The 15,316-nt window shown below is 40.0% G+C and overlaps 1 protein-coding gene across 1 annotated transcript; it reads left to right on the top strand.

Moving 5' to 3' along the window:
- The first annotated feature begins 7,316 nt into the window (after positions 1-7,316).
- On the top strand, positions 7,317-8,315 carry LOC113228871. Its single transcript, XM_026462293.1, has one exon. It carries the CDS (start codon positions 7,317-7,319, stop codon positions 8,313-8,315), a length of 999 nt encoding a protein of 332 aa, XP_026318078.1.
- The last annotated feature ends 7,001 nt before the right edge of the window (positions 8,316-15,316 follow it).

The following is a 15,316-nucleotide window of genomic DNA, read 5'->3' as shown; positions in this document are numbered from 1 at the left end:
CCAAACGAGATATTTGTTCATATTAGCGGTGTCGTGAAGTAAACGTGAGATACCCACTTCAAAGTTTACGCTATTCTATTTTTGTGAAGATCACTTTGAAGGGCCCAAACGTACAGCCAAGCTGCGCAATATCAGTACACTAAATTAAATGAGGTATGAATTCAACATTTTGATTTGTATGATTGTAAATTTACCCATTCTTGTATACTATATAAAGCTAATAATAATAATAAAAATAATATAATAATAATATGTTTTCAGCATCCAAGTGAATCAAAAGACAGTGAATTACAAAAAGTGCTATTCGACACCCAATACCAGCATAACAGCAAAAAAAGAAAACATGGAGAGCTCGCGTAGTCCCCGGTGCGTCTCCGTCTTGCACATTACTCGTAAAGGTTATTAAGAATAATGATATGACTCATTCAGAAGCATTCTTATAACAAAAATATCGTTGTTGGTCTTAATGAAGAAGTATCCAATCTACTTTTTAGATACACGCTGCAAAACAGTGTGAAGTAAAAATGGTTGACAAGACAACAAGTGCTAGGAGGACAGCTGAAATAGTTTATTCTCGAGAAGTTTCTTCAACAGCTACTCCATCTCTGTTTGGTTCTACATCCTAAATGGAATGTTCAACAATGGACAAGACAAAGACTGTGTTGAAAAGTAGACAAACTTAATATTGTTAGATAGATATTCAGAAAACCTAAGGTGTATCTATGATTGTCAAAACAATATTAGTTTGTTGTTGTAACTTTGTATAAAAAAAAATTATTCAGTAGAAAGGATAAGTGATTGTGGATTAATGTCATGATTATGAAATTAATATCAATGCACACCATTTTGCCAAAAAGAACTTTGTTGTAATTTTTTTAACTGCTGTGATGAGAATAATATACAAATTAATGGAGATCATCGCCAGTGTCAGTTTCATAGTTCAAAAATCTTATTTAAATTCTATAGTCTGTGAAATTGATTAATATCACACGGTTTTTCTCTTACATGACAGAGTTCTTTTATTTATTAAATGACAGCTCTTATAATGTCGAATATATAAGAGGAGGTACCAAGAACACTAATTGGTTAACAGTCGTAAGGTAAAAAAAAAAGTGTGATTCAAGTAAATAAATTGTTATTTAGATCATGGAGTAAATAAAACACTTATTAATTAATAATACTTTTATTTCCCACTTATGGCAAATAGCACTTGAAAATGTTAAATCGTAATGAGTAATAATGTTTAATCAATTCAATGAAATCAATAACACATTCGGTCACATTTATAATATTCATTTTAATACAGGATCAACTACCATATAGATATTTCACATCTAATTACGCTGAAGCCGTGTAAAGTTTTTGTCTCACAATAGCTTGCAGACCTTCACTTCATAGCCTTTTTGAGCTGAGTTACAAATATTTTTTTATTACAATTTTACGTTGCATTTTAAATTATTACATCATAAGTATCTCTTAACACAGTGTGCCTCTTGGCACAATATGCCTCATCCGGACATTTCCAGTGCGCTCTATCAAAAGCTATTCTTCTTCGACACGGTCCTGCAGGTAGCTGCGGCTCATCCTCCCAACTTTGATGTTGACACGTTGACACTTTCTGTTGAAACTTTGATTGCATAAGCAGATCCTGAGCTCGGGCGCAGTGGTTCAGGTTCGCCTGGAGTAGTTGCCGGTGGTGTGTGGGCATCATGTCTCCATCACGACCTCTGTAGCGGCCTGGGTCTGAATGGCTACTTTGCCTCTTGTCGGGGGAGGGGTGCACGCCCGTCCTCCCATTACGTGCCCGGCCGGGCGCCGTGCATGAGTACACACCGCGCAGCAGGGTTCAGCCGTGCAGGACGTTAGCCGGTGACCCTCTTTTCCGCACCTAAAGCATAGGCTGCTTCTGTCCACGGGGGAGGAGCATAGCGCCCTGGTGTGTCCAGTGTCCATGCACCTAAAGCACCTCATTGGACGGGGATCCAGCGCGTGCACCGGAGCCGACGACCACCCGATCAGTAGTCTTCCCGCCGCTGAAATTTTTTGGGTGGCGGCAACTGGGCATCTGACAAAGATGGATCCAGTCCCGTTCGGTCTAGTGCGAATGGTGTCCACCCTCACTTGCTCCAAGGCGCATCCCCCTTTCGTCGCCACCGCTTTCCGAACACCCTCCGCATCTACCGACTCGTCCAGGCCAGTTACTTGGAGGTCAGCATTTTTTGTTGGCCTACTTATGATTGCCATGTCCCCAATTAGCCCTTGGAGCTTTTCAGCTTTGGTGCTATCAGCACCAGGCACTTCAATTATCCGAGCACCAGCAGCCGTGCTGCGGATTCGCATGAAATCTAGGCCCACAGTGCCCAGTTCCAGGGACGATGTCGCTTTCCCCAAGGCATCTTTGTACGACACCTTTTTCTCGATAGCTTCGGGCTTCAAAGTGATCACCACCGCTGTTGATTTCGGGGTGGCCACCTTTTTACGCCTTTGTGCTACTTTGGTGGTCGCGCGGGTAGCCGTGGTAGCGGGAGGCGGGGTTTTTCGGTTTGGTTGCGGCGGTTACGGCAGTTGCGGCAGCGGAAGTTTTGGCTGCGGCTGCAGTGGCGACTGGCTGAGACTTGGCCAAAAGACGCTGCACTTGGGGCGGCAAATCTGAGCTTGGCACGGGGGTTGAGCTTTTTGCCGCCTCTCTCCTTCTATCGGCCGCCAGTGGCGGCCTCAGTATTGGCTCTGGTGGGAGGCGCCTCTCCATCTCTCCTAGGCGAACGTTTATCATTTCGCCTAGGGAGACTAGAAGGCTTTTCTTAAGATCCTCCACTATATCCTCCAGGCCTAGTTGAACTTGCACAGGGTTGGCAGGAGATCCAGTTCTTGGTACGGAGGGTTTTGCCCTCTCTGAAAAGGCCTTTTGGAGAGCCGTCACCTAGGCTTTCAGTGCAGCCAGCTCCCGCTTCATCCGCTTGTTGTCAGCCATGAGGCGGCGGGTTTCCTCGTCCACAGAGGTTGCCTGGAGCGAGTCCATTGCCGCCGTGATGTTCACGGACGCTTTTTTGATCTCGCTCCAGATAGTCCCCTTCAGATTTTTACTTTTGGCAGTCTCCCTCAGGATTTTGTCTACACCCGCCCGGACACTCATGATGAGATCGTCCTTGTCCGGTTGCTCTTCTGAAAGGGCCCCAGAGCTCTTCTCACGCACCCTCTGCTCGGCACCTGCCGACGGTTAACATCTAATTACTACTTATACTTACTCTACGAATTAATTATCTACTCTTAACTACTTTTTTACTTACTTACTACAACGATGGCTCCGAGCGTCAAGGAACTAATTACTGTACAAGAAAATAACTTCGAAGCACTGAAGACGTTATGCAACAACTACGCGAAAGATAGCTCTGCAAGAAAAACTTTGATCTACTTAGACGAACGTCTCGCACGGCTCAACAAGCAGTGGGAATTGTTTGTGCGCACTCACCAAGTTATTGAAGAGACCGGAGAACTTGACATCCAATACTTTAAGGATGATATTTACACTAAAACTAAAGTTATGTACGAGAAAGTGTTGCAAGACATGCTGAAACGAAAGGCAGAGCTGGAATCTAAGCCTCCGACGGGAACTACTCCCTCAAAAGACATTCGGAATGTAAAATCAAAGTTTAACTTTAACGATGTTGAATTTCATGTCCCGCCCCCCGCAACTGGCGGGTCCGAAGAGAAGAAAAAAGAACTTTTGCGTCAACAATACTGCAACTTTAAAACTTTTGAACGAACTTTTGTCCACAGTTCGTTCAAAAGTATTATTTTTTAATGTGTATTTTTTAAAGTATTAATTAACTTAGACACAACTATGGAGAAATGGGAGCTGGAAGACAACTTAAACACTTTGAAAATGAAATGGGGTCAAATAGAAAAGGCTAACTGGGAGCTTGACTACATACTTCAAGACGAAGACTCGACGTACAAACAGAAATACAACGTGGTAGAGGATATTTACGACAGTATACGGAAAACGCTGCAACATAAGATTTGGAATAACTCTCACTACGAGAACGCTACACCAAAAATTGTAATACCAGACTTTTATGGAGATTACAACAAATGGTTAACTTTTAAGGACCTCTACATCGAAAGCGTGCATAACAACCCGTTACTCTCAAAGGCGCAAAAGATGCAACACCTAAAATCTAAACTAAAGGGTGAAGCCGAGAAATTAGTACAACATCTTGGAATCAGTGCAGACAATTATACTTCTTGCTGGGAGATAATTACTCACCGATTCGATAATGGTCGATTATTGTTTACATCATACATGAACACTCTATTGAACCAGTCTGCCATACAACAAGCGAGCGCTGCGAGTATAAGGAAACTTCATGACGTCATGCTAGAATGCCTGAACGGACTTACAAATATTGGACTCGACATAAAAACTCGGGACCCAATAATTGTTCATCTACTGGTGCAGAAGCTGGACAGTGTGTCCTACAACGAGTACATGAAAGACCTGAAAGAACCCAGAAGTTTTCCAAACCTACAGGAATTTATTCAGTTTTTAGAGTCGAAATTTATGGCGCTTGAAACGTTACAAGGCGGGAGCAACCAGAAACAAACGTCGTACAAACCATCAAGTCACATGGTACCGTCCACATCAAGTCATAATAATTATTATAAACACTACAATGTGCCGAGGTCATCGTACTTTAACAAGCCACAAATAGCAGCGAAGAGCCACTTCACTACAACGCGAACATGCCCAATTTGCAAAACGGATCATGTTCTAATGCAATGTCAGAAATTTTTGAACATGAACGCGGTCACGCGACATAACACCGTTCGTGATTTACGTATTTGCAAAAACTGTTTGTACAGTCACGGAGAAAAACTATGCACCTCACAAAAGAGATGTAAACTATGCTACATGCCTCATCATACACTCATGCACGAAACAGGCCAGCCAAAAATTTTCAATCCTTCAACATCTACTACCCCACGTGCTGTTCACAACATAACTAATGATGCAAAAGAAGTGTTATTAACGACTGTACAACTTAAGGTGAAAAGTATAGACGGCGTTTACATCAAACTAAGAGGGCTACTCGATCAAGGCTCACAGGTTAGCCTGATAACAGAGGATGCAGCTCAACGTCTCAGATTACCGCGGCGTAAACTGAGTGCCGTAGTGTCTGGAGTCGGATCATTTTCCGGGAACTGCAAAGGGTCTATGAACTTAGAGTGCAAATCTATTCACTCTGACTATACTTTTAACATAGAGACACTTATAATGCGAAAACTTGTCAACAACTTACCTGGTACATCATTTTCTACTGAAAATTGGCACTACTTGGAAAATCTTAAACTAGCCGACCCTGAATTCAACGTGTCTGGGCCTATTGATTTACTTTTGGGTGCGGATATTTACTCAGAACTTATACTGAACGGTGTAATGAAAAATGACGACAACTTCCCTGTTGCTCAACAAACCAGAGTGGGATGGATATTATGCGGGAATGTCAAAACTTTTAACTGCCTTGTGACATTAAATGACTTGCAAAATATGTCACGGTTCTGGGAAACAGAAGAAATTGAAGAAAACTCAACAACAACAAGCGAACTAGATTATTGTGAGAAACACTACCAATCAACCACTGAGCGATTAGCTGATGGAAAATACGTCGTGCAAATGCCCATGAAACCTGATTACGAAGCCAAACTGGGAGCTACGAGATCGCAAGCGCTAGCTCAATTTCTGCAATTGGAGAAGAAGATGCAGAGAAATAAGGAATTTGAAGTTGAATATAACCGTTTTATGAATGAGTACATCTCCATGTGTCATATGAAACCTGTAACAGAAAGAGAGAAAAAACACGTATACTTACCTCACCACGGAGTTTCAAAAAAACGCAATCCACCACCACGAAGCTACGAGCTGTATTCAACGCCTCCTATAAAACGAAAACAGAGAACAGCTTGAATGATCTCATGTACAGCGGTCCAAACTTACAAAACGCCATGCTTACATTACTGATAAACTGGAGAACGTACAAATATGTATTCACTGCCGACATAGAAAAGATGTACAGACATATCTGGCTTCTTGAAAATCAACAAAACCTTCAAACTATCATCTGGAGATCATCTCCCTGTGAACCTTTACAAGAATGGCAGTTGTGCACTGTTACCTATGGCACAAAGGCTGCGCCGTACCTTGCAATGCGCACCCTCCACCAACTGGCGCGAGATGAACGAAATAACCACCCGGATGCTGCGATCGTACTTGAAAACTACTTTTACATGGACGATTTGGTCTACGGACAGAATGACATTGATGCAGCAAAGAAAATGGTCAACGACTTGATTTACTTACTGAAAAAGGGGGGTTTCAACTTAAGGAAATGGATGAGTAACAATCAGAAGATTTTAGAAGATTTGGAAGATGATCAAAAATGCAAACAAACTAACATCAACTTTAACCCAGAACAAACAACAAATACAAAAACTCTTGGAATGAGATGAAATCCTGCAACTGACAATTTTACATTCAACTGGAATTTACCTGAAAAAAAACTTACTAAACGGATTTTTTTGGGAGAAATTAGTAAACTGTACGACCCGCTTGGCTGGCTCTCACCCGTCACAATAAAGGCAAAACTATTATTTCAAAAGGTGTGGGTCAGTAAAATGGCCTGGGATGAAAACCTACCTGAGGAAATTGTTAAAGAATGGGAAACACTGAGAAAAGATCTGCCAAATGTCAACATACTCAAAATTCCGCGGTGGCTACAATGTGAAGAGAAACATATAGAAATTCACGCCTTTTGCGACGCAAGTGAAAAGGCGTTTGATTGCGTGGTGTACAGCAGGGTGAAAATTGATGGTGACGATTATGTAACTACTCCAATCGCTGCCAAAACTAAAGTCGCACCCCTTAGTAAAAGATCACTTTACCACGAATGGAGCTTTGCGGTGCCCTTCTACTGGCACAACTGGTTGAAAAGCTCACGAAAACTTTGAACAACTTAAACTTACACATACATTGCTGGAGTGACTCGCAAGTAGTCTTAGCATGGCTACAAGGCAATGTAAATAAATGGGAGCGTTACATTGCGCACAGAGTAACAAAAATAAATAACATAATTCCTTCAAGTCAATGGCATTACGTGAAATCTCAAGAGAATCCAGCGGATTGCGCAACACGAGGACTCTCAGCATCTCAACTCTTATCTCTGGATCTGTGGTGGCAGGGTCCACAATGGTTGAAAACTTACCAAACAGAGCTGAAACAAAAAACATTATCATACTTCACAAAAAATGGAACGGAAACAATGTGTTGCGCAACGAAAACTGATGATACCTGTGAAACTACAACAATACTAATAAATAAATACAGCAACTTCAAGCGCGTAACCCGAGTACTCGCTTGGATACTGCGATTCACGCGAGCGTTGCATAAGAAAAGCAAAATAATGAACACAACTAATTATAACTTAACCAACTGCGAAGAACAACATGAGAAAAGGGAGGTTCTCAATTTAACATTTCAAGAAATATTAGAAGCTGGCGAGATGGTTATTCACAACGTCCAACGACAACATTTCAACGCAGAAATGGAGTGTTTGAAGAAGAATATGACTGTATCCACGAAGAGCAGCCTGCTGAAACTTACACCTTTTCTCGACGAAAAAGGACTACTGCGAGTAAGGGGACGACTGATTCACTCAACTTTGCCGCCGGCATCAAAACATCCAGTTATCCTTCCTGCGTCGGGAAGATTAACGGAGCTTATAATACAAGAGGCTCACCACGACACTCTGCATGGTGGTGCACGACTCACGTTGGCACACTTACGCCAGAAATACTGGATAATTGGTGGGAATCGAACGGTGAAGAAACAGCTGCGACAATGTATAAAATGTCATCGTTTTAAACCGCACCGCAATGAACAATTAATGGCGGACTTGCCGAAAGAACGAGTCACTCCTACTAGACCGTTTACAAACACTGGAGTAGACTTTACAGGTCATGTAGACATAAAGATTAACAAAGGTCGAGGAGTTAAAACTTGTAAAGCTTACATCGCTATCTTCATCTGTATGGTTACAAAGGCCGTCCATTTGGAATTAGTTTCTGATTTGACCACACAGACTTTTCTCGCGGCCTTCAAGAGGATGTGTGCACGAAGAGGAACTCCAAAACACATGTTTTCGGACAATGGCACGAACTTCGTCGGTGCAGCGAAAATTTTACATGAAGATTTCGAACGAAACAAGACATTTCAAACGTCGTTATTTTCCGATGAATTGACCCACTTACAAGTGCAGTGACATTTTAACGCACCTCTCTGGCCGACAGCTGGCGGACTATGGGAGGCGGCCGTTAAATCTATGAAGTATCATCTTAAAAGGGTTCTAGGTGATCAAAAACTTACTTTTGAGCAGTTTACTACTCTACTTACCCAAATTGAAGCTTGCTTGAACTCACGCCCGCTGTGTCAGCTCTCGGAAGATATCGACGACCTGGAATACATATCACCGGGACACTTTCTTATTGGCGGGCCACTACTTTCACTACCGCGAGAAGAAGAAGATTTCAACCAGCAAGATTTAAGAAATAGATGGCGACTAGTGGAGCAAATGAACCTACATATCTGGAAACGCTGGTCGCGTGAATACTTACATCAACTACAGGTGCGCAGCAAATGGCAGCAACCACAGAAGGATCTAGAAGAAGGAAACTTAGTCCTTGTTAAGGACGAATACTTACCGCCTGGCAAATGGGCTCTCGGTAGAGTGACGGAACTCCATCCTGGTAGCGACGATAAAGTGCGAGTAGTCACATTAAAAACTAAAAGGGGTCACTTGCGCAATCCGCGAGTGGCGCCACTGCAATAAACTGCCAAATTTGAACGCTCCGCGTATTTTAATTGTTTTAAATTGTTTAAACATTCGAAAGTTTATTAAACCTTAAATAATATTTTAATCTGTGACAAAATTATTCAGTGTTTGTGAAATACGTGAAAAAAATCAACTAACAATGGCTCCACCATCGAAAGCAGCCCTTGACAGGTTAGTAGAAGTTATTTCAAATTTGGAAGTAAAAGTCAATGATTTGAATATCAAATTAGATCTATGCTATGACACTATTAAAACTCAAAACACATACATAGCAAAACAAGATGAAAAATTATCAAAATTATTGACAAAAATTGACAGTTTGAAAATCTCAACCGACACGACTACCAACAGACGCAAAAACAAGCGTAAAATCAAGTCAATTACCTCACATGACTGTAGCACAATACAGCAGCAACACACTTCCACTGTCACAAACATCATGTCCAGTATTCCACAGAGACTTAGTGTTCCACTGACCCTAGATGATTCCGGCCCTCACGGAATTACTATAATTCAGCAAACGCCTGACAAAACCAATCACAACCACTCCACTGCAAACCACAAGTCACATAATATATCAACTCCACATACATCAACCCCTGACACCAGAGAGGTTCATCTTATTAACACCACTAGACCTCTCAACAAAAAGACAATTGAACCGGTGTTAGGAGGCTTGCGAGCGGCACCACCACGCATTGGTACGCTACACTTATTCAATTTTAGCGTCGACACCACATCCGAAGATATAAAGCAGCATCTACAATCTCGGCTGCGAATTAGTGGAGTATGCTGTGAGCGGCTGCCGACACGCGGAGAGTACGCGTCCTTTAAATTAGAGGTGCCAGCCAGCAAAGTCCAATCTATACGAGATCCTGGATTATGGCCCGCCGGAGTATCAATTAGAAAGTTCAATACGATCACTCCAAAAAACTTAAGAAAAACACACGCGCGGCACGATCAGGGATAACCTCAAAACCGAGACACAAATCGAACATAACGATCTTACACCAAAATGTACGTTCTATTACTGGTAAAACGGGACTATTGAACATAATTTTAAACACACACGAACCTGACATTCTTGTATGTTCTGAAACCTGGTGCAAAAACAATGAAATACTACGCGTGAAGTTATCAGGGTACGAGCTCGCAAATTACTACTGTCGCCCGCGCATCAACCACGGCGGTGTAGCTATGTTTACAAAGCCAGGAATCTTATTTAAACAAAGAACGGACCTACAGAGTATTGGTGTTGAATATCATTGTGAAATTTGTGTAATTGAACTGTATTCGGAAAATATTGTTATTGTGGGTATTTATAGAACTGGAAACGGAGATTTTAAACAATTTCTATATTCAATAGAAAAATTATTGTCAACAATATTTGACGAAAATAAAAGGTTAATTTTGGTCGGCGACATAAACGTAGATTATTTAACCGACAACTCGGACAGGCGATGCCTAGACGACCTATTAAGTTGTTATAACACAAAAAATATTGTCGATTTTCCTACACGCGAATGTGACACTTGTAGCACTTCTTTGGACTGTGGGATAGTTTCGAGCGATGACTGTAATTACATAACCGTTTCTCCTTTAGATACGCCGATAAGCGACCACAACGCACAGCTATTCGTATTACCTGTTACGCAACACAAAAATGTAAACAAATTTATACATCGACGTATCTTTGCAGAGGAGTCTATTAATTTATTTTATATGGACATTTATAATTATGATTGGAGTTTCATTCATGTGACTGATATTAATATTAATGAAAAATTTAGTTCATTGATAAGAATATTAACTTATTATATTAATATTCATTTTCCAGTTAAAAAAATATCTTTAAAGAGGAATACTATTCCATGGGTGAGTAAAGAACTTAACCACCACATTGCAATGTATAATAATTTCTGCTCAATGAAACACCAATTTCCACATGATAATGTTTTAAATAAATGTCTTCAACATCATTCAAATTTAATAAAATCTATGAGTTTGCGTGATCGTCGTCTATTTAATGATAATAAGATGATGTCTACTAAAAACTCGAGTAAGGTAATGTGGCAGATTGTGAACGATGAGGTTTCAACTAGGAATCACCAACAAAACGTTCGACTGACTCACAAGGGAGACATTGTGCCTGTAGACATGATACCTGACTACTTCAATGATTATTTTCTTACAATAACTTCAAAATTACATTTACACAATAATAAAGAAAAATCAATGTCATTTTTAAGAAAATGCGTGGGTGAATGCGATGTTCCTCAGTACAGCCTTCCAACTGTCACTCGTGACTCGTTGGAGGGGGTAGTGAGGAGTATGTGGCATACGTCAAAAACGCTGGACATATACGATATATCTATACATATATTAATGTCGGTGTGGCCAGTGATTGGAGACATACTAGTTATTTTAATAAATGAAATGTTTAGAGAAGGTATATATCCTGATATTTTAAAAAGTACTCGTGTATGTCCAGTGTTTAAGGGGAAGGGGGACGTGACCCATGTTGAAAGCCACAGACCGATAACCATAGTTCCGAATATATCAAAAATAATAGAATCTATTATATCAACAAGTATTATGGATCATTTCGAAATGAACGATTTGTTATCAGATAGACAATATGCTTATAGGAAAGGTAAATCCACCGTAGTTGCAGCACAAAATGTAGTAGATTCTATTATTACCAGTATAGATGATAAGTATAAAACTGCAGGCATTTTTTGTGACCTAACAAAGGCGTTCGATGTAATTGAAAATGATTTATTAATTCAAAAGCTAGCTGTGTATGGCGTCAACGGAGTCGCCCATAACCTATTAAAGTCTTTTTTATCAAACAGACGGCAAACGGTTCAGGTCAGTACAAACGGTACAACAACTAGGTCAGCGGCTGGTGACGTCACCATTGGCATCCCACAGTGATCTGCCCTAGGTAATACACTATTCCTGGCATTCATCAATGATCTGCCATACTTTATATCAGGGGGTCTTGTGGTTCTATTTGCGGACGATACAACCGTTATAGTGTGTGCTAAAACCTACAACGAGTTGGAAGAAAAATTAGCCTGCACGTATGAGCAGCTGTGTGAGTGGTTCTCTGCGAATGGACTTATTCTTAACGAATCGAAGTCAAACCTTATGTTGTTCTCAGGAAGAAATTCTATAACAAAGCCAATTATCACCTCCATTGTTCCATTATGTAACACCTGTAAATTCTTGGGTTTAACGCTAGACTCAAATTTGAACTGGAAGTCACATATACAAACTCTATGTCAAAAACTTGGAAGTGCTGCATACGCACTGAGGAAACTGCGTCCTCTTGTCTCCAATGTGGTATTGAGGCAGACGTATTATGCGTATTTTCATTCGTTGATGTCTTATGGCATCACACTGTGGGGTAATTCAACTGAGTCGATTAGGGTATTTATTCTTCAAAAACGTGCACTAAGAACAATAGTAGGCATAAAAAAGGGTCAGACCTGCAGAAACCTTTTTAAGAAATACAATATAATGACCATGTACTCACAATATATTTAATGATATAATAGTTTATGCGCGTCAAAACTTGGCTACTTATGAGCGACGTACGGGCGGAGGCCGAGTGTTACGAAACGCGGGAACACTAAAATCCGTTGCCCACCGTACCGAACTTGCAACTAGAAATCCGCGGGTAATAGGTCCCCGATTCTACGAACATCTACCCACAGACCTGAAAAGTGTTAGAAACGATGCAACGTTTTGTACCCGACTAAAAACCTTTTATTGGATATTGAATTGTACAGTGTCGATGAGTTTCTTTTGAAACAATTTTAATTTTATTTTATTCGACAAGCAGTAGTTATACTACTTTATTTTATATTCATTATTATTATTATAATTTTATTACTGACGATCATAGTTATCCCTTGACATTGTATTTCCAATTGTAATATTGTGACATTGATAACATGAAATAAACGATTCTATTCTATTCTATTCTATTCTTGACACGACCGATTACTAAACTTGTTCCGCTGCCCCTGAAAGAAAACTTACAAACTACCGAATCAGTACAAGAATCGACAACAACTCCTAGTGCACCGACATCCATACCACGTAACACTCGATCCTGCAAAGGGAGAACACAATATTCTCTACTTACAGTACTATTGATGCTGTTCACGTTCATAAGTGCAGCACGACCACAACAATTAACTACATACAGGGTAACATCCATAGAAAAGAATCATCCAATTTATTTTGACGAAGCTGGAAAATTACAACTAATACACGATGAATGGACGTTACTGGTGTACTTCAATCTAACATCATACTGGCAAGCCACAACAAAACTACACGATTACGTTGAAGAAATTGATAAACTATGTCACAAAATATCGTACACACCCTGTAAAACAATCGTGAATCATCTACGTCACGAATTACATCATCTAACAGAATATAACACCATGTTGCTGTCTCAAGGTCAAAACCGACAAAAAAGAGGTTATTTCGACGGTATTGGGAAACTCGCAAGGACGCTATTTGGAGTCCTTGATGAAGATTTTGCAAACAAATACGAAAAGAACATTAATTCATTGCAACAAAACGACGATTACTTACTGCAGTTAATGAAAAATCAGACATTGATAATTGAGGCAGAAAATAACATTGTAAAAAGGAGTGAAGAGTTCATGGTCAAGCAATTTGAAACCATACATACCTACATAAATCAAACGTACTACGAAATCAAGCAAATAGAAAACCGGGTGCAAATGTTATACGCGGTGCATGACCTCCACTCCGCTGCTATTACTTCAACTTTGATACTAAACAACTTACAAAGAATTCAAGAAATGCTGCTTAACGCGTTGAGCGATATCTTCAAAGGACATTTGGACTCACAAATATTTCCTGCATCTCAACTCGTTGAACAACTTAACTTAATATCGGGTAAATTGCCACAAGGTTTATCTTTACCTATAAAAGATGTGCAACAAGATATTCAAGAAATATACGAATTGATTTACGTTAGAGCTCGAATTACAAACAACTATTTACTATTGGAATTACATATCCCGCTACTAAGCGACGAGGAATACACAATATATCGTATTATACCTATACCTTTTATGCGACGAGAGCGTTTGAAACTTCTTCGGCCATCGTCAAACTACATCGCAATTAATTTTGTGAAGAATTCATATATATCTCTAGAACATGAGGACATGCAACAGTGTACTAGATATGGAGAAGAAAAGTTTAGTTGCATTGCACGCCAGCCTGTCTACAACCTGCACGATAAAAACGCTCCTTGTGAAGCTAATGTATTTAGTCAACAAACGACATTATCGTGTGTCATTGAGGGTATACCGTGCAAAGAGACTTGGATAAAATTACACAAATCTAACTTTTGGTTGTTTACGTTGTGTGAAAAACATATGATGCGCATAATATGCGACGGAAATGTAACACCAGTAGCTATTGATGGAACTGGAATAATCGCATTGAAACCAAACTGCGTTTTACAAAAGAAGGATGCCACTATATTTACACATAGTCACTTAGGAAGCAACCTTTATACGGGAGTTGATATCGATATCCCAACTGCTAACTCTACCATCAACAGCATGTTTAAATTGAACTGGGATAATGCACAATTAAATATAACAGAATTGCAAACATCAACCGCAAATGATATGAAAATTATTGAGAAAAAACTAAATTTTCAAAAGGAACAGGAAAAACTGCCTTTGCGATCAGACATTTCAGTTCATGATATCTCACTGTATAGCATTACTACTTTGCTGTTGGGAGGGATATTCTCGCTACTGTTGTTTAGATACTTGAAAAGGAGGTGTTTGAGACGAACACCCCCCTCGACACATACTGAGAGACAACATCGGAATGACATCGAGATGCAGCAAACGCACAGTCCTGCATCTTCAGATCACATCTACACCGAAGCGAAACCCAAAAGACGAGGATTTCACTTTGCTGAACTCCATGTGTAGTTACTGATACGTTTTTGTTTATTTTTTGCTATGTACTGGATGCTTATCTGACTAAATCATTTCTCATTTATTCCCTCGGGAGCATGTACGGTTTTTTGCACCGTACAATATTTTGCTAACTTAACAACCTACATATTGCACGTGTAAATGCTCATAAAAGACAGTCGACAACTCGCTTCACTAGCGATCGGCCACAGATAAGCATTCAAAACTATACTGTACACCTTTTACTTAATACATCAACTTATTACGGAAACTGTGGTTTACGTCAACTCTATATCCTACTCTACTTAATAATACTCCAATCTTAGACGTTCAGAGAATCATACACATACCGAGGTTACCTAAGCGATGTAATTCTTTAGATAATTAACCTTTTTTTATCGCTTTGGATAGTGAGTTTCTTAGTAAAAAAAATTCCAA

The sequence above is a fragment of the Hyposmocoma kahamanoa genome, unplaced genomic scaffold (assembly GCF_003589595.1).
Source record: "Hyposmocoma kahamanoa isolate Upper Pololo Valley unplaced genomic scaffold, ASM358959v1 245, whole genome shotgun sequence".
Taxonomy (NCBI): Eukaryota; Metazoa; Arthropoda; class Insecta; order Lepidoptera; family Cosmopterigidae; genus Hyposmocoma; species Hyposmocoma kahamanoa.
This window is presented reverse-complemented; position numbering and strand designations above follow the sequence as displayed.